Source organism: Mandrillus leucophaeus, unplaced genomic scaffold, assembly GCF_000951045.1.
Source record: "Mandrillus leucophaeus isolate KB7577 unplaced genomic scaffold, Mleu.le_1.0 Scaffold18, whole genome shotgun sequence".
NCBI lineage: Eukaryota > Metazoa > Chordata > Mammalia > Primates > Cercopithecidae > Mandrillus > Mandrillus leucophaeus.
Window position 1 is genome coordinate 5,221,361 of NW_012101809.1, and position 25,922 is coordinate 5,247,282.

A 25,922-nucleotide genomic window follows, 5' to 3' on the forward strand; every position below is an offset into this window, starting at 1 on the left:
GTGCCACTGCACTCCAGCCTGGTGACAGAGTGAGACTCCGTCTTTAAAAAAAAAAAAAAAAAGAAAAAGAAAAAGAAAATGAGGCACTCACCTCAAGCTGCTGCCCTCTCTCAGTCCCATTATTAAGCAGAGCACAGAGGTGTGAGCCTGCGCCCAGGTTCCTAAACAGAAGGTGCTCAGGAAAGATGGAAGATGCAAGAAGGTAAACTCTAATGTCATGATTGTAAATGATGTGGATGGTGAGAGAGATCTGCTGTCAAGGGCGAGACGATGGAAGATGGCAGTCAGGGAAGGAGAGTGGGACGGGAAGGGGTGGCCCGCTAAGAATCCATTCAGGACACTTACATTCCCAGAGGTGGAGCCCTAAGGACGTGCTCAGGGGAACAAAAAGGGTGTTTTCCCTGCTGTTCCAGCAAGAGAAAGATTAAGAAAGGGTGAAGTCGGCCAGGCACAGTGGCTCACGCCTGTAATCCCAGCACTTTGGGAGGCCGAGGCGGGCAGATCACCTGAGGTCAGGAGTTCGAGACCAGTCTGGCCAACACAGCAAAACCCCGTTTGTACTAAAAATACAAAAAGTAGCCAGGTGTAGTGGCACATGCCTGTAATTGCAGCCATTTGGGAGGCTGAAGCGGGAGAACTGCTTGTACCCGGGAGGCGGAGGTTGCAGTGAGCCAAGATTGCACCACTGCATTGTAGCCTGGGTGACAGAGCGTGACTCCATCTAAAAAATTTTTTTAAAAAGAAAGAGCTAAGTCTCTTTCCTGAGGAGGGTGTGTACAGGGAGGAGGGGTCTCCTGGGCTCCTGTCCGCAGCTCAGCATTCACTCTCAGAAGGAAGATTCGCTCTCAGAAGGGTCAGCCTGGCACACTGACCTGGAGACAGTAAGTGGCCCAGGCAGAGGTAGGGACAGCACGGACAGGCTGCCTCAACACACTCTCACCAGCTGGCTGAGTGGAAAGGTCCCAAGAGCACTTGACAAAGAGCCCTGCACTCCTCATCAGCAATCGTGGGAGACATGGAGATGGGAGCAACACCCAAGGACACAAAATGGGCAACGGTCCCAGCTTTTAAAGAAGGCAGTGAATTCCAGAGTAGAGAAGGGCAGCGTCATTGCTGGTCATGGTTAAGTAAAACATGGACTCCCTGAGGAATGCTGGGAGAGCCTGGGAAGGGGCTCTGCACACTTGCCCAGGCAGTGTCGGACAGAGGGGTGCACCAGGAAGAAAGGGGGCCTGGCAGTGAGTGAGCTACTGGACCGGTAGGCCCGGGATGTGTCACAGCTGAGACCTCCAGGCCCTTGTGTCTCTCATGATCCCCCAGGGCCCTGGGGGCTACAGGGCGGCACTGACAGATCCACAGCTCGAGGGCCGGCACAGTCCAACAGGGCGGAGTGGCTCCAATGGGAACCTGTCCTGTTGGATGTTTTAATCAACCCAGGATGAGGACAGAGACACAGTACTGGCAGCACGATCTCATTTAGCAAAAGCTGTGCCAGGATTAGGAGCCAAAAAAGAGGTCTGAACAGATGGTAATGACAGCTCAAATCTGACAAGATGCAAAGTCTTAAATGGAGAGACAAAAGGACATGGCTTAGTACGAGGATCTTAAAATTTACTGTTCAAACTTTTTGGAGCAAATGGAAGGGCAGTATCAATATTAACAGCCATGACGCCAAAATCTTAGGTGCAAGCCGGGAGGGTCCAGGCAGCCTGAGTTGTACGGGTCCCCCTCCTGGCAGTGAGGATGAGAAAGGAGTTCTGAGGACTGTGTGTTCAGTATGTCTTGGGGCAGAAGTCTGTCCCCAGATCTGTGAAATCTTAGGCTGCCTTAGGAAACTCAGAATAGGGGACTTACCCAGGGAGTGTGGCTAAGAAGGGGAGGTGCCAGGATTGGCACTCAGGTCTGATATGCAGCACAGCATTCATTCGGCGACCCTGAAACCACTCCAGCTCAGCTGTTCATTGCCTTCCAGAAGGAAACCAGCAATGCCTGCTCTATTATGCCCCAAATTCCCATCTGACAGATGAGCCAAGAAACCCAGTACCTCATCTGCTTCTTCTCCACTCCACTGGTGTCCACCGAGCCCTGAGTCTTGGAAGAGTCGAGGACGTGGCTTTTCCCACTCCTCGTGGAGAGGTGGTTTGCAGGCTTGCCTCCAAGTTGCCTCTCTTCTAAGCCCACATGGTAGGGCAAGGCAGGGTCACCCAGGTTGAAAGAGCGTTCTGGCACGAGATCTCACCCAAGGGCTTTGCCAAGCAAGAGTGACTTTGAATCAGCTTTCCTCAAACCTCAGGTATTTCTACACCACACACAACCTTTGCTATATCCTTGAATTACATATACTGTGGTTCATATAACATACACAGATGTGCCTTGACTTATAATGGGGTTACGTTCTGATAAAGCCATTGTTAAGTTGAAAATATCCCAAGTTCAAAATGTACTAATACCCCCATTGACCCATCATAAAGCTGAAAAATTGTAAGTCACACCATCATAAGTCTGGAAACGGACTGTATTTTTAAAGCAATTTGCCTTTTTTTTTTTTTTTTTAACTTTAAGAAAAAAATTTGCTAAGGAAACTTCGGATCGCCACCATGAATAAACAACGAGGACCACTGGCTCCAACAGAAAAGCACACACGATGAAAACAAAGCTATGTAGTACATTTGAACTGTGCCACAAATGAAGAGGCTGAGTCTGTGGCCCGCTCCCTCTTTGCTACAAAGATTTACTAGACAGGGGTTAAAGATCATCGAACATCAAACTGCAACAAGTCAGAAGGCTTGGAAGAGAACTGCAGGGAGACAAACTTTTCCCACTGTGTGACGCAGAAGGATTGATACTGCCTCTCTGCCACCTGAGATCCTCCCATGTATCATGGTGTTGGGTGGACTACAGCTTTAGGAAGCCAACATCAGACTAGTATGGTGCCTGGTCCTTCACAGTGGCTAAAGGAAGAGGCTGAAGAATGAGGCTTAAGTTCCCATTGGTGAGATGGGAATATGAAATAGCATGTGTATACTACCAGTGTCGTGGTGAGAAAAAGAAAAGAAAAGAATGGAAAGTACCCAGCAATGTGCCTGGTGCTTAATATATCTATTTGCAGCCTGGAGAAGAGAGTTGTGGTCACTTGAAATATAAAGGTTATCCTTATCCATTTAACTAGCTTACTCCAGTGCCTAAGATGCGTACATGTATGAGTTTGTATATTTTTTCCCTTTCTCTATTTGCTAAAAATGGAAGCTTCTTGGCCCCAGCATGGAGTTGGTTTCAACTAAAAGCTGTAGGCTGACAACCATCCCCTTCCTCCCAGCTGAGTTCAGCCCCTCTTCAATTGGGCAAAAATAAAACGGGGACAATTTAGACTTTAAAGACCATCTCCATAAACAAAACAAACCCACTCCACAATTTGTCTAGGGCATTCCTCCCTCCAAAGCCTCCTTATTTAATTTCTGGGGAATTTTAAATAGAGGGCTTGCAAAAATCCAGTACCGCCTGACGTCAGCAGCTCTCTGACAACGTGGATTCTTCTGCTTGGTGTGGGGAGTAGCCACCACGAATGCCGATGCTTTTCCAGGCTCCTTTCCCAGTTGGAATTTGGGAGCCACTGGTGTCACCCTAGGAGACAAGAGACAGAGGGCACCCTAGTGCCCAAAAGACAGAGTCCCACTTGGGGTCGTTTAACTCTGCATTCCCCAAGCCCTCTGGCCAGGTGAACCAATGAACCTGAGTAATGCCTACACTAGTGTCATCTTAGTGTGTTTATTTAAATTGCCTTTATTTTTAAAAACTTAAACATGTATTTCAAAAAGACATTTTCCTATGCTACAATGGATGGAAAACCAGCATTCCTAGGTATAGATGGGAGATTCTGGAAAAACACATACAATGAAACAATGCCATGAAGTTCAACAAGAGATCAAGGCAAGTTCTAGCAACACTCTAAGCCTGGGTCAGATTTACTCTTGGTCAAACAAACAAATGACATCAGCCAGCGTTTGACAGATGTTAACAGCACAGGAGCCCCAGATGGAGATTTTCCCTTTGACCCAATGTGTAGTGAAAGAGAACTGAAAGGAAAGAACCTTCTGGTGACGGGATGCAATGCCACTCAATTGTGTCCGCCCAGCACGTGTTTATATGACCTGCTCTCTGGGAACCACCGATCTTCTTCAGGTGAAGCCTTGGATAAAGAATCCACAGACCAGGCCGGGCGCGGTGGCTCACGCCTGCAATCCCAGCACTTTGGGAGGCCCAGGTGCGTGGATCACAAGGTCAGGAGATCGAGACCATCCTGGCTAACACGGAGAAACCCCGTTTCTACTAAAAAATACAAAAAAAATTAGCTAGGCATGGTGGCGGACACCTGTAGTCCCAGCTACCTGGGAGGCTGAGGTAGGAGAATGGCGTGAACCTGGGATGCAGAGCTTGCAGTGGGCTGAGATCGTGCCACTGCACTCCAGCCTGGGCGACAGAGTGAGGCTCCGTCTCAAAAAAAAAAAAAAAGAATCCGCAGACCCTTGGTTCAAATCCAAGCCTGGCCACAAGCAAGCTCTGAGGTCTCAACTGTTTCCTCTGAAAAATGGAAACAAAGCCACCTGCCCTGCTTACCCCTAGAGTTACTCTGAGATAATAGACGAGAAAAGTGCTTTGAAAAGGATAGGCCAGGTGTGGTGGCTCACACCTGTAATCCTGGCACTTTGGGAGGCCGAGGCGGGCGAATCGTTTGAGTCCAGGTGTTCAAGACCAGCCTGGAAAACATGGTGAAACCTTGTCTCTACTAAAAATGTATTTTAAAAAATTTAGCTGAGCATAGTGGTACACACCTGTAGTCCCAGCTGCTAGGGGGCTGAGGTGGGAGGATCACTTGAGCCCAGGAGGTCATAGCTGCAGTGAGCCGTGATTGTGCCACTGCACTCTATCCTGGGCGACAGAGCGAGACTAAGTCTCAAAAAAAAAAAAAAAAGAAGAAGAAGAAAAGAAAAAAGTCTCCAGGCTATAGGCTGGTGGGGGCAGAGGGGTTACTATTCCAAGCAATGTCAGAAACCCAATGGACTCCTAACCATTCCCTAATAGAACTTACTGCCTAAACTGGATGGTAGCCCATCCCTGTCCATCAGAGAAAAGGAAAGGAAGGTGAATATGACAATTTTCTTTCACGGTTGGCCTTTCCCAATAGCCACATGGGTTTCAAATATTATGCTCATGTTACAGATATGGCAACTGAGGAGCAGAATGGCCACATGCTGGCCACAGAGTGGCTATTCAGTGGCAGATTTGAAGCCTTTCTTGGGGCCTGGGGCAAGTGCCCTCTATCTTGCTTTTTGACTGCACATGCAGCAGGGTTCAGAAGCCCCCAAATGTGTTGATATCTTTGATTCATTGCTGTATCCAGGTCCCATCCTTCGAAGCTACCAACTTTGTGATGCTCCCGCCTCCCCTGCCAGCCAGCGTTCTGCTCTCCTAACTCACGGCTCCCTCATCACCTTGACCTTAGGTTTGGATTGGCCAGTCCCCCAGCGAGATCAAGAGCTCTCTGAGGACATAGGCTGAGTCTTGCTCATCTTGGCATCCTGTCAAGCTCAGGCTCTCTGCAGCCCAGCTCCTGGGGTCAATGCGGGATCAGCACCGGGCATCTTCCCTCCTGCTGTCTTCCTGCCGGCCCCCGCAACTTCTGCTCTGCAAGAATCCTGTGCGGTGACTCAGCCCCTGGGCAATGTTCCTTCCTCCAGTTCCCCACTTTGGGGAAATGCCTTTCACCCACAGCAAGCACCTCTAGCTTACCCAGGAGGATCTGCCTTCATGGACCCAAGGCACAGAGGTTTTTGTTTCTTGTTGCATAATTTGCCCAGGATCATCCAATGAGCTAATCCTTCCAGTCCCGAGAGCTCATGTAGTCTGCTTGGATACCTGACCTGGCCATTTCCATCTGGGCCTCTCCCTTTACAGGAATGGAAGATCAAAGCTCAGGGAGGCCCCACAGGCTAATCACCAGGAACAGGCCCACATTCCTGGAGGAATGCAGCCCACTGCAAGCTCTTCGTCCTGTGTTCACGCCATTCTCCTACCTCAGCCTCCCAAGTAGCTGGGACTACTACACTAGCAGTACCTCCCAAGCCCATTCAAGGCAGCCCCCCAGGTCGTTTGCAGGCCTCTACTGGGAATCTTGGTGGCACTGCCTCTCATCCAGGGACCACAAACAAAGTCCTCCTAGGTGCAACTCGGGGCACTGGAATGGGCAGCCCCAGAGACCTGTTCTCTCCAACTCCCAGAGGACAGTGGGGAGACAGCTATACCAAAAATAGTTCCCCAACCAGGGCACAAGCCTCCAGTGGATTCACCAAGAGGCAGCAGAGTGTACAGGGGACAACTGTGGATGACCTGAACCCTCTGGCCCTTGGCTTTCTTATCTGTAAAATAGGCATCACGACACCCATACTTTACAGGGCAGTGGTGATCATTATAAGAAAAAAGGTGTTTCGTTCCCTGCCTGACATATAGGAGGTGCTTCAATAACCTCTTTCTTGCCTTTCTCATCTGTTTCATCGGTTTCTGATATTAAGTCTCCAGAAAGCAGCAAATGGGTCTAACTTGAGCCCTAAATCCCCTTGTTCTGGGATAGCCATCCTGGGGCCTCAGCTAGGTTTGTGGTGACCTAGGATTAGGTTCTCTCACTGAGCGCCTTCCTGCCCCATTCCCTTCCTGTTTCTTTTACCTCTGGGAACCATCTTGTCTTCCTGGTTCCCAAGAATTGGTCTAGTACAGATCCCACCCCAATCCAAGGAGAAAAGGCCACACTAAAACCAGATACTCCGCTAGTCCAGATACCCCCCAAGACTGGCCCAGACCAGGTTTCTCATTCTAGAGACTTGCCACAGTTACAGTGACTGGTCAGGCCGTGGTGACTGACACCCATGAGTACCGGTGAGTGATACAGCTCTTCCCACACTGACCTGTCAATCTCTGGTGCCTCCCACCCCCAGCACCCACAGGGGAAGGGCCTGCAGAGAGTCAACCACCTTGTCCCACAACCAACCAGCAACCATGTCCCCTCAGCTGGGTCAGAGTAGGCAATTATCTGCATCCCCTGTAGACTGTGCTCCATAGAGATGGGGATCACGTCTTTCCTGTTCACCTCTGTGCATCAGTACCTGGCACACAGCAGGAGATAAAGGCTGGGAAATGAGTGAATTGCATGAACAAACGTCTGATTTCTAGCTCCTGACTATACACTTGCTTGGTTGCTGGGTTCTGGTTTTCTCCACTCTGAATAAGGCCCAGCCTTTGATCAATATCCTACCACCGTTTAACAGGAAGATCCCACTACCTGAGCGCAGAGAGATGGGTAGAAAGCTGGAGGAAGTCACTGACCTGGCCTGCCTGCCACACCCCCATCTCCCAGCCTCCATGGGGTCCTCCAACCACCTCTGGGGGGGCCCTTGCAGGGAGGCCTCTATGGGGAGGTCTAGACAGAGTCAGATAATACAGGAGTCAGTGGGGCATGGAGGTAGGGGACGGCTGTGAGTATTCTGCCCCTTTAAATATACCCTGGCTGTGGCAGGCCAGGATACCCCCGCGGAGTCCCAGCTGTCAGCCATGAGGAGCCACAGCTTCGCTCCCCAGGAAGTGGGCAATATTGCAATATCATGGCATCAGCTCCAGCTCTCCAGCTCTGGCATGGCCCTTAGATTGGATTTGGATGTCTCCATCTCTCAAATCTCACTGTCCTGTCTCTGGGTCAGGGTTCCTGCCTAACCTGGCTATGATTCCACCAGCCCCTTACCCTGGAACCACTTCTAGAATGGATTTTCTCCTTCAAGGGCCTTGAGGTGGTAGGATGATCTCTTGGGGGTGGAGAGACCAGGGTGTGGAGGGCAGGTCAGGCCCCTGAGGTCCAAATCCTCCTCTCACCTGGCACATGAGCACCAACAAGATGTTCTAGCTCCACTGAATGCAGAGGCCTTTTAAATCCAAGGAGGCAAGTTTGTGTCTGGTTGTGCAGTGAGGCCTGGGACATGGAGCCTCACTGGTGCTTGCAGTTGGTGCTTGGAAACAGAAGAATAGGGTTAAATACTCCCAAGGGAGCCAGCAAGACAGGAACCCTGGATGCTCATTCTCCCCATGCAAAGCCCAGATGCTGAGGTAACTGTCCTTTCTCTCCTACAAAGAGCGGCCAGTTAAAATCCCACCGTGTGGGCAGTAAGGTTCAGGCCACCCCGGTTCTGCTCCAGTTATCGGCGCCGGGGAAAGCACGCCCCGCATAATGCCAGTGCTCCAGAGCAGCGCTGTTCATGCCCAAGCAGGAAAGAGTCAGTCAGATGCTTGCCCAGGAGGCGCTGGTTAAGGCAGGGGGAGGGGAGGAGAAGAGGGTGCCCCAGGGGCGGGTTGGAGCCCCGAGGAATGAGAATCTCCTGTTCTGTTATCTTCAGGAGCTGGTTAAGGTCTGCTCCAATGTGCTGAGCCATCTCTTTGCCATCCCCGCCCGACTTCCTTCCCACCCACATATCCACGCAGGAAAGATGCATGGCAAGCACTCAGAGAATGCCAGGACACGGGCTGGTGGGCACGACCCAGGTGAGGCAGTGAGAAGGTCCCAGGTAGACAAGAAAGAGTCTGGGAAAACAGGATTCCCCAGTGCACACAAGGAGAAATGGGGCAGTAAAAGGGTCAGGCAAATCCCTACCCCGATACCAGTGGGGGTCAGGGGAGCCCTCCAATGTTTGGCTTTTGAGACCCCTGCACCAAGCCTCTCTTTAAGCGCCAGAGCTATTGCTTTCATGGATCTTGTTTAACTTGAGAAGGACGGGGGAGGGGGCCAAAGAAAACTGCATTCTTCCCCATCAAAGCCAAGAGTCTAAAGTAATACTTCTGGTTGTAACTGATCCTGGCCTGTTTGTGATTACGGGCCCTTTGCTTGCTTTCTGGCAGGGCGGCCCTGGAACCCCGCAGCCCAGCCGACGGGGAGAGACACCCTCGCTCACTTGGATAATCTTGTCCTCATCTGACATAACCAAAAACGTCCATCAGCCTCTCTGCTTTCAGCAGTTCTCCAGGGCAACTCTTCAAAACATTACTTTATTTTAAAAAGGAGGGGAAGCCACCCCAAACTCCTATCATGAAATTCCATGACATTCATCATATTCTTTCTGTTCCCGGCACTGTCCTAAAAACCACGAAAAGCACCAGCTGGCCCACTGGCTATTGCACATTACAAGATCAGATCGTCTTTTGCTTCTGCCCTACCTCCTACCCTTATGTTAGGGGAGAAAACACAGATCCCCCTCGCACGCACATGCACACCCTTTCACTGCCATAGTACAGAAGTGGCTCAGGGAAGCTCGAGACTATTTCTAAGCTGTTCCTTCTCCAGAAATTTAATCTGTGATGTATTTGGCTTCACAAAGCCCATTCCAAAGGTGTTCAGGAGTCCACAATCCCTGTGATCATCATTGCAAACCCAAGGACGTTTGTAGCCAGTGACCCATTTGGCTGCGGGGGAGAGCTGGCTGAAGGCTTGCCAACATGGTCAAATTCCCCTTGCCTGCTCCCTCTGAGCTGAAACTGGCTTGTTTTCAGGTCCCTGGGGGTAAGAGGGAATCTTAGGGGCTCCAGAACGACAGAGAGAAAGTTGGCTTCTTGCCCAGCTTGGTAACAGCACAATGGTCAGGGGAATGGGGTGGCTTGGTGTCTGGAAAGCAACCATGGCCGCTGTCTCCACTCCTAATCACCCTTCCATGCTGTGGATGAGCAAAGCTGTGCTCAGAGAGGTGGAGTGGATTGCCTGAGGTCACTTGGTTGTTTGGTAGCTGAGCTTAGAGTCTGGGTTGACCAAGCTCCTCTTAGGCAAAGCCTGGCCTTCCTCCCACGATGGTACGCCACTGCTCTGCCCATTAACATGACACTCTGAGCACCATGCCAAGTGGCTATTCCTTGACCCAATGCCTCGAGCAAGAAGTGAGTGTCTAGAACTGGCAGAAAGCCCCACCAGCGCACAGAAAGGTCATTTGGCCAAACCAAGCATGGGAGACTCAAGTAGCCAATGCTTCAGGTGCTGGCTTGCGGTCTCAAGTGCAAGACCCCAAGCCCTGTATCCTCGCCACACCTGCACGCTACCCCTGATCACAGCAGCTTAAGATCCTGCTGTAATCAAATGATGGTGAGCACACTGAGCAGAGAGAAGGCTGGGGCCTATGAGAATGCCACTTAAAAGTACAGAAAACAAAAGAGAAAGACATCATGTCCAGAAACACCAGAGCTGGATGCCTGGCCAACCTCAACAGCGACCTCACCCTCTTCCTGGGGGAAAGGAGGAACACAAGGGGCTGAGGAGGCAGAGCCTCTGGACCTGACAGGGAACTCACAGCCAGCTGTAGGGCAGCCCCACCTTCCCTGGAGCGCACCATGCCTCCCTCCCAGCCTGACACCAGCCCCCAGAAGCTTTGCTAGATGGGGAAGTCTGCATTCTCCAGTTGGGGCATGTGAAGCTGATCTTGCGGGGAGAGGAGAGGGGAGTTAGAAAAACAAGGCTCTTTAAATGCACAGGGGCGGTGCCTTTGCCTGGCTCCAGGCTCTAGCCCTAGTAACAGGCCGAAGGGACCAGGCCAGGTGAGCAGCAGCTCAGCAGTGGCAGCAGCTGGAGAGCCCTGCTTCCCCTCCTCCCATCACCTGGCACCTGCCACATCACTCCAGGCCTCCTGGGACCTCAGAGACAGCCACCACTGCACCAGCAGCCCGCAGATGTGCCACAGCCCTGCCTCAAACTCACTACGATGCTGGGCACGTGGCTTCACTCTTCCAGGCCTCCACTCTCCCTCAGCCCCTCAGCACAGTGGGGAAGAACAGAGGAAAAGCTTTCTTTGTCTATATTTAAGGCCCTTCAAAGCCCTTGACCAGCTCCTCCAGCTTCTCTCAGGCAGCCCCCAGGCACTGTGGCTGGATCACACCTGTCCACTTCACCCTCCACACCCCTGCATGAATCATTCAGGTTTACTCTGCTTGGAGCACCTTCCTCCTTCAGCGTTGCCGTCCACCTGAGGCCTGCCCCTTGTTCAAGGCCTACCTTCTCCAGAAGTCTTCCCCCACCCACCCAATCCAGGCCCTGTCCCTGTCTCTGAGCAAGCTTGACAATATTCATGAAAGCTCACAGGACCCAGAGCAGACTATGCCATTCTTCTGAGTCCTGTCTCCAGTCTTCAGCCACACCTTGCTTTCTGCCTTGCACACTGTAGGTGCAGAGTGAAAATGACTGACTCACTACATCTGGGCTTTTTACCTTGCAGGTAAAGAGACAGCCCTAGGATGCTGTTACCTTCAGCAATGGGAAGACAGGGACAGCTGCCTCTTGTCCACGTGCATCCTAGTGCTGGGCATGCCACAGGGCACACAGTAGGTGCTCATGTTTGTTGACTGAATGAGCAAACCACATCCTGTGGAAGCAGCCCCTGCATGTAGGATTTCACTGAGGGCTGAGACGTGATGAATGCTGGGGTAGGGTGCAGCATTCATCACATGCAGAAAAGAGAGAGGGTGGCAGGTGACAGGTCTTCCTTAGGGGGCGTGTGTTTGGGGGAGTGGCCAGGATGGGTCTGCATAGTGAAAAGAAGAAGGCAGTGTAGGCTGCAGCGCTGACCAGCACCACCCTCACACCCTTGGTGCTGCCCACCAGGTAAGCAGACTGACCCACCCACGCAGACAAGCCCCTCCCCAGGGACCTGGTGAGCCAAAGGTGGGAACGCTCATGCAACTCTCTTGTGGGAAAATGAGTCAACATGCTTTTCTTTCCTTTCAGATTCCCTCTGACCTGCTGCCCCTGGCCTTTCTCCTGCCCCAGTGGGGCTTTAGCACAACTGACCGCTGCTTTCCTGCTCTCTGTGGCCGGGGAACTCATGTGGTGAAGCAGTCTGCAGTTTGGCTTTGCAAAGAAGTGAAATCTACAATGCAAGCATCCAGATCTCCAAACCCCGGTCAGATGGCAATGACTGAAGCTCATGCCCCACCTCCCAGCTGTGCAACCTTGGGGCAAGTCACTTCACCCCTCTGGGCTTCAAATTCCTCCTTGGAAAGACAGAATGCCAACATCCATCCTGCCTCTTGCCAAGATGTTTTATAGACTGCATGGTTTTATATCTTGTAAAACATAAAAATACTGTGATTCAGAAAGAGATCACCTTTTAAAAAGTCCAAAATTCCCCCCTCTTAGCTAGCACAAGCAGGCATCTCTCCAGGTGGCCGTGACCTCCTCAATAACCCTCCTGGCAGGAGTGTGGGAGAACAGAACATGCAGGCTTCTGGCCACTGTCCTTAGAGCTTTCCAGGACATGGGGATCCCAGGGCAGCCTGTGGCACTGCCAACGGGCTCTGTCACGAGAGGAGAGAGGGATCTGCTATCGCACACCAGTCTCAAAACCCACCCACAGTTCACTCGCTTTACGGACAGTCCTTGGCAGACTTACTCTGAGTTTGGCCTTTGCTCATTTCCCATGGTGCTCCTGGGCCACTTCCCCACAATCTGATCCAATAAAAACTCAGGGGAGGCAAATGAACTTTAGCCTGAGCCTGAGAGATGCCCAGCTAAAAAGGGGAGTGTGGAGCTGGGGCTGAGACAGTTGGATGAAACAAAACCAATGATAATCATACACAGCATATTTCAGAGGGAAATGAACTCAGGGCTTCTATGAGCCAGAAGTTTCCCTCGGTTTCCTGGGATTCCACAGCTCAGCTCCCAGGACGGGGAGCCCTGCTGAGCCCTGGCTCCCCCAGACTTTGCAGGCCATCTGGGTAAACTGGGTCACCCCAGCTACGCCCCCACAGTGAGGCCAGGATTCTAGGTCAGCACTGGAAACCCAGAGGATGAGGTTATGGAATCTGAAAAGATGCTGAGAGGGACGAGGGCAGCCGTCCCCCACTCCCACCAGAACAATTACAGAAAACCCAACTGCTGAAGGGTGTAATATCACACGGCCACAGGATAAGCTGGGGAGAGAATGAGGAAGGGGCATTTTCCCAACCCAAATTCCCCAAGGTCTTGAAAAATTATACTCCCCAGAAAGTGTTTGCTTTACACTTTGCCGAAATCTGTTATGTAACAGTGGAGAAAATGTGTGGGGTGATCTTTTTCCCTGCACTTCAGCCGGGGAGGAAGGTGAGAGACCTGTCATTTCTACTGGGGACAAAGGCAGTGTCTGTGTGTTGGGGGCAGGCACAGGGTCTCCAGGGCTGCCCACTCACAGGGTACCTGCGCAAAGGTACACCTGAGTCAGAGGAGGCAAGACACCTCTGTCAGCTCCGCTGCAGGGCTCCAAGTAGGCACGCAGTGACAGCTGTACCTAGAATAACACTCCTTGGCCTGGCACCCGCCTCTGCCCTTGCTCACTCCTGCCCTCCCAGAACCAGTGAGCCTTCTGCTGTTTCCTGCATTCACCAAGGCCCACCTGTCCCCAGCTTTAATAACACCTCAATGGCGTCTTTCCTGACCACACCCCACCGCCTCCCTGCTGCTGACCTCTCCACAGCGCCTGCTTGTTTCCTGACTTGTGCTTGTCAACACCTACAATTACTTCCTTGGTTTACTTGTTACATGTCTCTTCGCAATATTTGAGCCCCATGAGGGCTTTGTTGGCCTCTGTCACTTCTGGATCCCAGTCTAACACTTAGTCAGCTCATACAGATTTACTGATGGCCGACCAACCAGCCACTGGAAGACTGGCTTCACAGGCCCCTCGGTGTTCAAACTTGGAAAAACAACATTTTGGAGATGCTTACGGGCTCAGTCAGTAGAAACCTGTTTGTCTCCCAAAGGGAAGGCGGCCAGGTGTTGCCCTGAGGCTACAACTGGGGTGAGCAGTGGTTGTCACTCTGGGACTTCTGTGGGACTTCCAGGGCTGCATGCCACACCAAGGCCACCACTGACCCATATATATTGCTGAGAAATAACTATTCAAGGAAAATGGGCTTGGAGGAGTTTGGGACACGAGAGGTCCACAGAGCCAATAGGTCCACAGAGTCAGGCCACAGCAACTGGACACTAGGCCTGTCCAACCTGGGCAGGGTGACAGTGTGGTGGAGGGAGCACCCCCAGGCTCACTGCCCCACCTGCCTGCCTGGCAGCTGGCTCCACGCAGGTGGCTGGCAGCACTCGGCGTTGACAAGCCCTTGGATGCCTCCCTGACAACAGGCCCTGCGGATCCAGCTGGAGGAAAGCACTATTTGCAGAGCCGCCCAGCCCCTGCCACACCTGTGCCTGCCACCCTCCTCCCCACACAGCCCGGAGGGCTTGCCTCAAGGCTCACTCTTCTCAGGGAGCTCTCCTGCTCACCAGCTTCCCGAGGCCCTATCCTCCCACCTCCTGCTGCCCAGCTCCCACTTTTCTTCTGCTTAGGGCACCTAGATGCCTGCTGTGCAGTCGCAGCCCCACCACGTCCCATACTCTTCACTCTGCCTGTCTAATCCCTTCATTCTCCCAGCCCTGCTCAATGCCTCTGACTCCTCCAGGAAGCCTTCTCGACTATGCTTGTCTTCACCCCCCACACTTCAGCTCTGCACCATGCAACAGGGCTACTGAGGGACCATCAGTGTGGGGTTGTCACGAAAGCCCCTGATCCCATGAGGCCACCAATGGGACCCTGACTTCTGTCGCCAACCCTTCTTCCTGCTGGACTCTGTTGATTAGGCTGGGACAAGGATAGCTGCCCAAGCAAGAATTCCAGGGGAGTGAGTCTGGCCCCAGAACGGGTTGTCCTGGTCTCACTACCTGACAGTAAACCCTCTGCCACTATAGCCACCTCACAGACCCTCAGGACTGACAGTCCTCAGATACCACCAAGTCAGTTCTATGACCAGATGGGGAAATCGAGGCCACAAGAGAGAAACTGGCCCCCTGCAGGCCCCAGGGTTGATCTGTGGCAGAGTGGCCCCAATCAGTGGTCTTACTAGTGGCTGTCACTTACTGAGCACCCACTGTGTACCAGGCCCTGCATGAAGCACTAAATTCTTTTTGTGTTTATTATTATTATTTTTTATTTTTTTGTAGAGACAGGGCCTTGCTATGTTGCCCAGGCTGGGCTTGAACTCCTGGCCTCAAGTTACCCTCCCACCTCAACATCCCAAAGTTTTGGGATTACACGCATGAGCCACCATTCCTGGCCCTGAATTCCTTTTGAATTAGCATATACCAACCCCATAGCTGTGGGTACAATTATCCCCATTTTACAGATAAGGAAACTGATGCTGAGAGGACCCGAGAAACTTTCCCAGGATCACCACAGGAAGTAATCAAATCAAGATGAAAAGCAGGCTTCTCTAACACGAAGTCCATGTTCCTAACTGCTAGGCTATCCTGCAATCTCATTTGCAACATAATCTTGATCCTGGAGTGAATAAAGCTGAGCAGAAGGGCCCGAGGCTGGGCTAGCATGCCTGCCTCTGCTCCTGGCTTTATCCTCCCCCGCCCTTTCCCCTCCAGCCAGCTCTGTGAAGTGGGTAACAGCTGTACACTAGAGATCATCTTGGGCCAAAAGGGACTCTGCTGATGAGACTGATATAGCAAGAACACACACACAGGCTGCACTCCAAGAGAAGGGCTGTCAGTGCACAAGGCTTTCTGATGGCTAGGACAGGACCTCCTGGGCCAGGCACCACCTCTGTGGCACCACATCTAAATGGAGACTGGTTCATTGGAGCCAGCATTCTACTGTTGTAGAAATAAGCATGTTAGTTCAGTAATAAACCTGCCCTTCTAGAAACAGCCTAGCCTATCTTTGTTGGGACACTTCTTTTCCAGGAGCAGGCGAATGTGGAAGTCTGAATTATAATAGTAATCAGGTGGTTACACAGTAAGCACAGAACCTAAGCAAGATGTAGAAGAGACACATAAAATCCATTTAAGACAATGCAGGCTGGGCGCGGTGGCTCACACCTGTAATCCCAGCACTTTGGGAGGCTGAGGCAGGTGGATCATTTGAGGCCAGGAGTTCAAGACCAGCTTGACCAACATGAAAAAACCCATCTCTACTGAAAACACAAAAATCAGGCAGGCATGGTGGTGCATGCCTGTAATCCCATTTACATGGGAGGCTGAGGAAAGAGAATCACTTGAACCTGCGAGGCAGAGGTTGCAGTGAGCTGAGATTTGCACCACTGTACTCCGGCCTGGGTGACAGAGCAAGATCCTATCTCAGAAAAAAAAAAAAAAAAAAAGCAAAGTCTGTAAGGCTATCCCAGGCTCACAATACAGTATACCAGAATAAGCACATCAATTAGACTCTAAGCTCCATAAAGGCAGGAACCTCATGGATGTATACACAATTAGCACAAAGTATTCAAGTATTCAAGAACTGTGAAATAAATGTATGAATAAATGAACCACTCCTACATAGAGTGTATTTCATCCTTACAGAAAGCCCATGTGGTATGTATCACTACCCACTCTTAACCATCAGAAAACGAACTGATTTCTACTTATATCACACAGTATAGACTTAGATCTTAAACCCGGTATTGGAATTCTGGATTCTTCACCCTCCCCACCACATGCACAGGTACTGAACAAGTAAAATGGCTGCAGCCACCATGTTTTTGGGTAACTTTTCTTTAAAACGTGCCCACCAACAGCCTCTGCTGAAGAGGTTGGTTAGGTAACCATGTTTATACTCTGTGATGCATCTCTGGGATACAGCCTATTGGACCAGGGCTGGACACCTGATCTAACATTTGCCAATCCATTGCTGGTGAGGAAACAATCAGATTCAAACTTTGAATTCTGAACTCAGAGAACCAGAGGTCAAACTCAGTTGTTGGGAGAGATCTCAACTGAAAAGTCATGCAAGTCTGGTCCTGAGAAACCAGTGCCACTCAAACAAGCTGCTGTCATGGTCGGGCGAGAGGAGAAGGCAGGCTGATCTGCAGTTGGAAGAGCACAGCTGTGCTTTAAATCTGCATGGTAGCTGGGTGCGGTGGCTCACGCCTGTGATCCCAGCACTTTGGGAGGCCGAGGTTGGTGGATCACCTGAGGTCAGGAGTTTGAGACCAGCCTGGCCAACATAGTAAAACCCTGTCTCTACTAAAAATATAAAAATAGCCACCCGTGGTAGCAGGTGCCCATAATCCCAACTCCTTGGGAGGCTAAGGCAGGAGAATCGCTTGACCCAGGAGGTGGAGGTTGCAGTGAGCTGAGATCATGCCACTGCACTCCAGCCTGGGCAACAAGAGTGGAACTCCATCTAAAAAAAAAATCCACATGGTAAGTAAGACAGACAGAGAAGCTGCTTTGGCTTGTGCTGACTTTTGGTTCCCAGTCCCAACCCCCTAAGGCTGATTTACTTCTCACCTCTGGGTTTGGTGAGATTTTCCTTTATTGCTTCAATAATCTCTTGAGAAAGTCTGAGTGAATTTCTGTCCTCCACTCACAACTCAACTGGGACTAAAGCATTGACCCTAGAGGGGAGTAAAAATTCTCAAATTCTTCCCAAGGTTTGGTTTTCTCCCTTGTAAAAAAAATTATGGACCAGGAGCTCAAAATTCTTTGCTTCCATGGAAGTATAAGAACTCCCAATGTATTATGCTGGCGCAGGAAGTAAGCAAAGACTCAGAGAAGAAAGGTGAGGCAGGAAAAATTTTGTTGACTCATCTGCCCACTTCTTCCCCTCGCCTGCAGTCCTGAGAAGAAGGAAACAATCCTAGGAAGTTAGATGCAGCTTTGCTCAATGCAGAAATCAGAGTGACCAGGACCCTGATGTCATCGCGCTGCCAGAAATTATGCCTGCTGGAGAGGGAAGCCAATGCAGTATTTGAGGCATATGAATGTCCTCAAGAGGACATTCTTTAAAACCTGCCCACCAACTTACGCACTGCTGCTTATGTCAAGGGTAGAGGGGTTTCCAAAGACAAAGTAACAATGGCGGCTGCATGCCCTGGTATGGCTTGCTTGGTGGCAAAGCTACCAAAACTGTGAATCTTTCTGCTCTATGTATTCCTGTTGATCAATGGAGAAAAAGAGTCCTTTTCTGATCTGGCCTTAGGCCCACTGGTTGATCACAAATGCTTTCCTTAAAGCTACTTAAGTCCCACTTTGGGTTTCTTTGACTCCTGTTCTCTGGAATAGGTTTGTTCTCAGTCCTAAGTACACATCACCTTCCTCAGATCCTCTCAGCTGTTTCCTGTCCCCAAGTTCAATGGATCAATGAACAACATGAATTCCCACTAGCTGGAAGGATGGATGCAGAGACAACCTTCCCCACAGATGTTCCAGGGAGCTCTGCAGCTATCTCACCCAGCCTGCGTCTCTCCTCAACCTACAGCATCGCCAACTTGGGCTTCCACCCTTCCCACCTGGGATGGGTCCATTCTCAGCCTCTCTGCGTGGCCTCTGTTGAGGGGAGAGATCTTACTCTTGGACTCTAAGGCAATTACTTAGCCTCTTAGCCTATTACTTCAGCCACAAATTGGTGAAACTGCCTTCTACTGCATGGTGTTGTTTCATGATATCCCAATAGAATGATGTATGTGAAGCATGTAGCCTGCCACTTGGTGTTTACTGACTCAGAATCACCTTCCATGCACATCTCTCTTTAGACCAGTGAGAGCACAGAGGGGCTCTGATGAGCAGGCAGAGTCAGAGGTGGCTGGGTCCCCCTGTGGACACTCTACTTGAGGCACTCCCAGCCAAGTGAGAGGGGACACCGGCAGAGTCCTGGCACCCTGTGGGCAAGGCAAGGCCCAGGGAGGTGAGGATGGTGCTGGCTGGGGGCCACTGCCCAACAATGCAAATGGAAATGCCTCAACACACCCACTGTGTCCCAAGGTCAAAGGCTTCACAATTGGGTCTTTGTTCCTGAGTTCAAAAGCCTCACTCACCACTCCTTCCAAAACCAGCTTGCAGGACGCACAAGACGCCTCCTCTCCCCTACCGTCAGGCCTCCAGCTTCCCTGAACGGGGAAACCACCCTCCCAGAGATCTGCAGCTTGGCTCTCTTCCTTTCTCCCCTCCACCCACTTCATTTCTCTGGTTAGGCTGGTTGTATACTCCAGGCCTCCTGGTAGATAGCAACAGATGGGTTTGAAGAGGCAGGCACAGCAGTCCAGGTCCTGTGCAAGCATCTGCAGCTGAGCAGCTGTCTCCACCAAGGGTAAAGATACCAAACTCCCAGAAGTAGAAAAGACACGTTCAGGGAAGCTCTATCCGACACCTAGGGTCCCACCACGTTTCCCAGCCACGGAGTTCAGACCCGAGAGAGAGCTCAGGGAGGTCATTTGCTCCAGCGCCTGCTTCCAATCAGTCACAAGCTCACCTCCATTTTATGGAAGGAATAACTGAGGCCCAGAGAAGTTAAGGGACATGAAGCCCCCAAGCAGGTAGTGGCAGGTAGAATGCGGCTTCTAAGAACAGTAGCTCCCTCACACGGTCTGCGTGCCAGACTGGCCTGCTCTGGTCACAGGTGGCCGTGGGCAGCTGGGGTGCCTGGGCCACCTCTAACAGCCATCGGCAGCTCCTCGGGAGAGCAGGCGTCTCCCCCTTTGTCAAAGTTCCTTCCCCCAATCCTAGGACTCCAGCGTCCCAGGGTCCTGTAGATGGGACAGGAGGGGAGAGGGCACACATGCCCTGGGAATCCTGGAGTCTTCCAGCAGGATGACTTCCTCTTGTGTGCTGTCTCATCTTCAGCCATCCTGGCCAGTGGCTGGCGGCCCCCAAAGACATGTGGGCTCACTACCTCCTGCTGCTCGAGGGTTAAATAGCTATGGTGTGACAGGCAGGCATGGTGGGAGAACCATGGTTCCTGCAGAACTTCCCTAGCCAGAAGTTCTGAGAAGAACCAACCACCTTTCCTGATGCAAGCTCTACAACAAACATCCCCCTCACCTGAGGTCTCCCATGTCACCATTAGAGATCCATTACTTTGGGTCTTCAGGTGCTGGGGGTTTCCAGAGTCAGACCCCCATGACATTGCCAGCTTCCTTTGGGGGAAGGCAGGTGGCGCCATGAGCATGACAAAGGCTGAGGACAAAGCTGCCCAGGGAGGAGCCCAGTGTGGGCACCTGGGACGAAGGGTTGAGGCCTCACAGCAGGGACATGGCTCTGCCAGGGAGGACTGTCGCTGCTGACCACCTTGGTGATGACTCCAGGCACAAGGGCAGACACAGCCTGACCTGAGAGGAGAGTAGGCACTTCGAAGACCTCAGAGCACGAGGGCCACAAGTCAGGCCCTATATGCATATCACAGCCCTGCTCCCCGGAGCCACCGGTGGCAGGAGCCTGCACCCACCTCCCCCAGGAGGCCCACTGGGATTTCCTCAGCATCCCCACAGCTCCTGGCCACCTGGAGGCAGAGGGTTCTGCTTCGGATCTCAGGAGACTCGCTTCCCCGCAACCTCCCTGTGTCTCGGTTTTGTCTCTACAGAGCAGGCACTGCCGTCCTAAGCATGCTTTGTCTTTCCTTTGGGGTTTAAACACTGGCAAGGCACAGAGTGGGACTAGGAGAGGAGAACAGGCTCCTGCCCTCTGGAAGTATCCACCAAACACCATTCAGAGAGGCTCTGAGCACAGGGGCCTTCCCTGCAGCAAACTGAAACTGAAACAAAACACCCCAGAAACCCATGCAAGCCCTGGGAGGCTGTGGGCTGATGGCTGTCCTGGGCTCGAGTCCCATGCCTGGCTCTGTTGGGGGCCGAACAGGCCTGGACTGACAGGCTTGGGCTCTCCTCTCTTCACCTGCCACGACTCCTGCTGCCAGGGACACCAAGGTACCTTTGCGCCCTCCGTGGCACCCTGAGAACCAGCTGCCCTGGGCAGCTGTCCGCACAGCCCCTGTCAGTCTGGGACCTTGCCCGGCCCCGGCTGGGCCTGGCTGCATCCCCCTCACTGCGCTTGCTTTCCAGGTCCTGGGGCCTCCAGCTCGGCAGGGGGCAGTCAGCTCCCCAACCAGACCCCAGCCAACGCCCACAGGCCTGGCCCTTCCTCAGACAACACGCCAGGGACCTGGAGACCCTGGACCCCACGTTGACAGCAGGGCCTGCCTTCCCCATCAGCTGTCCTGCCCCTGCCTGGACCCTGGCTCAGAATGTGGCGTATGGAGGATGCTGTTGTTGGGCATCCCTGAGCTGAGAGCACACTGCCCCACGGGCCTCTGAGGGCACGGGGACCCCAGCAGGGCTGGCCACTTATTCCTGCGCTGTGCCTGAACCTGCATTAACACAGGCTGGTTAATTACCCCGAGCAAGGGAGACATTCTTCCACCACCAGGCAAACTGCTGGCCTGCAGCCCAAACCAACAGGGGGAAACTTCAACCGCCTCGGCCCTCTCTCTGCCAGATGGAAATAACGTATAGCTGCAGCGGTGGGGGAGGAGGGAGGAACAAAAACCAGCTTGGCCAGGGGGCCAGACCGGAACCCCAGTGGACGGCCAGCGGCCAGGGCACTCACCACTTTCGTTCTTCTCGATGACATCCACCACCTCCCCAGCCTGGAGGCTCAGCTCCGAGTTCTCTTGCTTCTTATAGTTGGACACCACCACATACTGTTCCAGGATCATGGGCTCGGCGGTGGCGTCGGCACCTGGCGAGGGCAGAAAGCACGCGGTGAGCCAGCGGCCGGCCATGGCCCCGCGGCCGGGGCGCCCCCTGTCCATCGGCCTCCTCGGGGGTGGCTGCTCTGTCGCCAGCGCCGCTCCCAGGGGCAGCCCGCAGCCGGGGCTCGCAGCTCACAGGGCGCCAGGGACAGGCCATATAGCAAGGCCCCACACCGGCCCGCTGCACCGCGGGGTCCGGGGGACATGGGGAGCCAGGGGGCCGGGGAAGGGACGGGCAGGAGGAGGAGGAACGAGAGAGGCAGAGCGGAGGCGGAGGCGGAGGCCAAGGAAGCTCAGGAAGAAGCCTTGTGCTGCGATGAGTTAGTCACAGCCCGGCATGAGGGAGCCTGCGGGGAGGCCTGGGGCCCACGGGGTCTCTCCGGCCTCCCTCTCGGGCCGGCAGGGGCATCGGGAGGGCGGCGAGCCAGCGGGTGGGCGGCCCATGAGGGCTGAGGCCAGAGGCAAAGGAAAGGCAAGCAGGAGGCTCCAGCCTCTGCCCCCAACCCCTGCAAACCCGAGAGAAAAGGCAGCCCTGCTCCCTCGGGCGGGAGAGGGAGAGGAGAGAGCGGGAGAGAGCTTCTCCGCGGCCCAGGCCCAGGCGAGGAGTCAAGAGGGTTTGAGGCCGCCAATCACTGGGGTTTACTCGCAACCCTTAAATAGAAACACATGAGACCCGTCGAATGAGGAGCCGGGGGTGGAGGCAGGGGAGGGGGAGGAGGCCCAGACTGTTTACTTGAAACCCAAGAAGAAAGTCCCCGCGCCAGCGGCTGGCGAGCCCAACCCGCCCCCCGCCAACTTTTCTTCAAGTTCGCTGGGTTCCTACCCCTCGGACTCACCCAGGCGCTGCCACCGAGCCCAGGCCGGGTGCAGTCGGACCAGGCTCAGGCCTGCCCCCAGCCCTGCTTCCAGAGAGGGCCCTCTGGCTGCAGAGACTGACTCAGTTTCTCTCTGCCTTTCAGTGCCGGGGCTTGTGGTCAGGCCCCTGGCAGTTTGAGGGGCTTGAGGGGTCAAAAGATGGGTGCAGCAGAGGGAGGGCAGGTGGCCTCCAAGGAGCAAGCAGTTTCTCTGTTCTCAGCCACCAGACCAGCACGACATTCACTAAGCAGGCACCAGGCAGGAAGGCAGACAGGCTGGGTGCTCTCTTAGCTTCCTAGCTGTATGGCATTGGATGCTGCTTAAACTTCTGCACTTCAACTCTTCCCATCACCATTATTAGGGTGGGCGTGGGGATAAGACACTTAAAATATGATGTGCTTTTAGCTAGGAGTGAAAAGGATCCACTAGCCAGAGATGGACTAGTCACCTCCTACAGGAAGTCTTTTCAGACCACCCCCAGCCCAAAGGGAATTCCTAGTACTTTTTTTTTTTTTTTTTTTTTGATACAGGGTTTCTCTTTGTCGCCCAGGCTGGAGTACAGTGGTGCAATCATGGCTCACTGCAGCCTTGACCTCCTGGGTTCAAGCAATCCTCCCACCTCAGCCTCCCATGTAGCTGGGACCAAAGGCACACACCACCATACCCGGCTAATTTTTTTATTTTTTGTAGAGATGAGGTCTCACTTTGTTGCCCAGGCTGGTCTTGAACTCCTGGGCTCAAGTGATCCTCCTGCCTCAGCCTCTCAAAGTGCTGGGACTTCAGGCATGAGCCACTGCAACTGGCATAAACTATATGTCTGCCAATTTCCTTGAAGGCTAGGGGGCTTCATGTCACTAACCTGGCTATAAAAATTGCTGAGGATCTCCAAGCTCCACAGAGCCCCCTTGGTGCCTCAGCCTACAGCCACATTTCCCACACGCCTGAGTTTGATTTGGCAAATGTGATGTGCCAGGCACATTAACTGCCCCATTTCATGCCCACAACATCCCCCTTATCTTTCCATTTCACACAAGACTAACCAGAGGTCCCTCTAGAGCAGGCAGGAGATGACTCCAGCTCCTACAGCTGCTATGAAGAACAGCACATTCACTCAGTATGATTTTGTTCAGGCCCAAGCCCATCTGTCTTTCCATTGCGGAATAACTGCCTCTGATTTGTTCCCATCAGTCTGGTTCTTCTAGCACAATAATCCTCAACTTGGTAGCACAGAATCACCCAGGGAGCTTTTTAAAAGTACTAATGCTGGGCTCCAGAGAGACAGGTTTCTTTGGTCTGGGACTCAGGCATGAGTAGTTTTTGGACATCCCCTCTGTGTCCCTATGGTGCTTGTGGGCACCCTGGAGCAAGAAACACTACTTAGATCTTTGGGGTCCTTCTGTGGGGGAAGGCTCCCTCCAACCTAGGGCAGACGGCAATGGCCACAGAACTCTAGGAAATCCCAAGGGGAGGCCTCCTTCCAGGGAAAGAAACCCACTGCCCCCGGCAGTTTTCTCCCATGAGGTGTGGGCCCTGCAGGGCCATCTCAGCCCTTTGGAGAAGCAGAAGGGACCCTGCACAGCTGAGTGTGCCACATACATTCGCACGTGCACAGTCCCAAGCAGCCCTGCTAAAGCAGGGATTATATTTCAGGCAGAAATGCAACCAACAGCCGGGCAGCAGGGCCTGCCCCGCCTCTGTACTTAGGCGTGCCAGCTTCTGTGCCTGCCCCTGCCAGCTGGGCAGAGGCAGTGCCGGGTGCTGCACTGACGGACTACCTCCCACTGTGCCCCTAGGGGGACCGGCAGTGCCTGTTCCATGCCTGGAGTCTCTGTGGCCAACAGCACTTCTTAAGTGTACCTGGCACAAAAATGGCCATCCCTGCCCTATGAGAAACGGGGCCTCCTTTCCCAGTGTGGGGGTACTGGATGAGAAGAGTGGGAAAGAAAGGCTCCAGCAACAAACAGAAGAACAGAGAGTTCTGTGGCATGTTAGAGAGCCCGCAAGGCCTGAATGTGCCCAGATCATAGCAGTAGTGACAGCAAGCCTTCATCAGTGCTGACTTGGAGGCCCCTGACAGCATGTAGCTGCCTTGTCCAATCCTCAGAGCAACCCCGTACAGTAGGTCCTGTGATGGCCCCATTTTACGCACGGGCAAAGCAAGCCTTGTGAGGGTAAGTGAATTCCCTAAGGTTACACAGCTGGGATTGAACCCAAGCCCACCTGACACCACTGCTGTGATCTTAACTTCCGCACTGTATGTGGCCTACAATGGGCCACTGGCACCTGGTTCCCAGGGAAGGGCCCATTACATCCCAGATACCTGGGACACAGCTGCTGCTTAATAAAGATTAGAGTATGGGTTTCTTTCTCTTTTTTTTTTTTTTTTTTTTTTGAGACAGAGTCTTGCTCTCTTGCCCAGGCTGGAGTGCAGTGGCACAATCTCAGCTCACTGCAACCTCCGCCCCCCGGGTTCAAGCAATTCTCCAGCCTCAGCCTCCTGAGTAGCTAGGATTACAGGTGCCCGCCACCGTACCTGGCTAAATTTTTTTTGTATTTTTAGTAGAGATGGAGTTTTACCATGTTGGCCAGGCTGGTCTTGAACTCCTGAGCTGAAGTGATCTGCCCGCCTCGGCCTCCCAAAGTGCTGGGATTACAGGCATGAGCCACCATGCCTGGCCTAGAGTATGGGTTTCCAGTTGACTCTTGCCACCTCTACTGACCAGACCACAGTGCCTGTTAGGTGGCAGGCACTCAGTCAGTGTGAAATGAACCAGTGAAATGCGTGAACTGGCAGAAAGATGAACAGAGGGACTCGCTGGTTTGTGGAGTCAATATGAATACCTCGACTCTGATATGGAAATACAGGAAAATGAGACAGCCAAACTCGAAGGGAGAAAGGGAGATGGGGAAATCGAGGTAAGGAGGAGCAAGGAGCCCCAGCTTTGTGGCCAGAAGATGCTTGGAGGACGAGCAGGAGGTGCTGGGGAGTGGACAGACATCAGCTCATTTTAATCCAAGCCAAGAAAATCTGAGGCAGGGTTTCAAAGCTGAGTTAAATCCACACCCCCACACCCCTTCCTCCAACCATTTTCCTGGAAAATTGGCCTGAGCTTCCTGAAGGCTGACTCTCTGGGACACAGGTAGAAAAGTTAAGGAAACGTTCTCTAGGTATTGGAAAGCACAGACAGGCTTTGGCCCCTCTCAGGAGCTGCTCCAAACGCTGTGGGATGGACACACGGACACTCTGTCCTTCTGACTGCCCTTCCCTCCCCCTGCACAGGCAGGCTCCCAGCTCTTCCCTCTGGCAGCTGCCTCTTAGGGTGTTCCCTGGCCAGGGCAGCCGAGCGGGCGGGAGCTGCGAGCAGGTATCCAGATGAGAAACCACTTGCAGGCCAGGCAGGCAGTGGGCGATGATGTCATCCCACAGAGGCCACTCTGGATCGCCTTCCAGCCAAGGCCTGCAGAACTGGGGGCTGGAGGAGTCTGCCTGAGTGGGGAGGGGGCAGT

At 52.9% G+C, this 25,922-nt stretch overlaps 1 protein-coding gene across 3 annotated transcripts in view; it reads right to left on the reverse strand.

Moving 5' to 3' along the window:
- The window catches only part of SH3PXD2A (SH3 and PX domains 2A), a 275,849-nt gene that overhangs the window by 46,199 nt on the left and 203,728 nt on the right, over window positions 1-25,922 (reverse strand). For 2 of the 3 annotated variants that reach the window (XM_011977504.1, XM_011977505.1), the window contains one exon: window positions 21,416-21,547. In XM_011977504.1, coding sequence (XP_011832894.1) covers window positions 21,416-21,547 — 132 coding nt within the window. Of the gene's footprint in view, window positions 1-21,415; window positions 21,548-22,074; window positions 22,137-25,922 lie in introns of those variants that run through there. The other variant, XM_011977506.1, reaches the window with a different exon arrangement.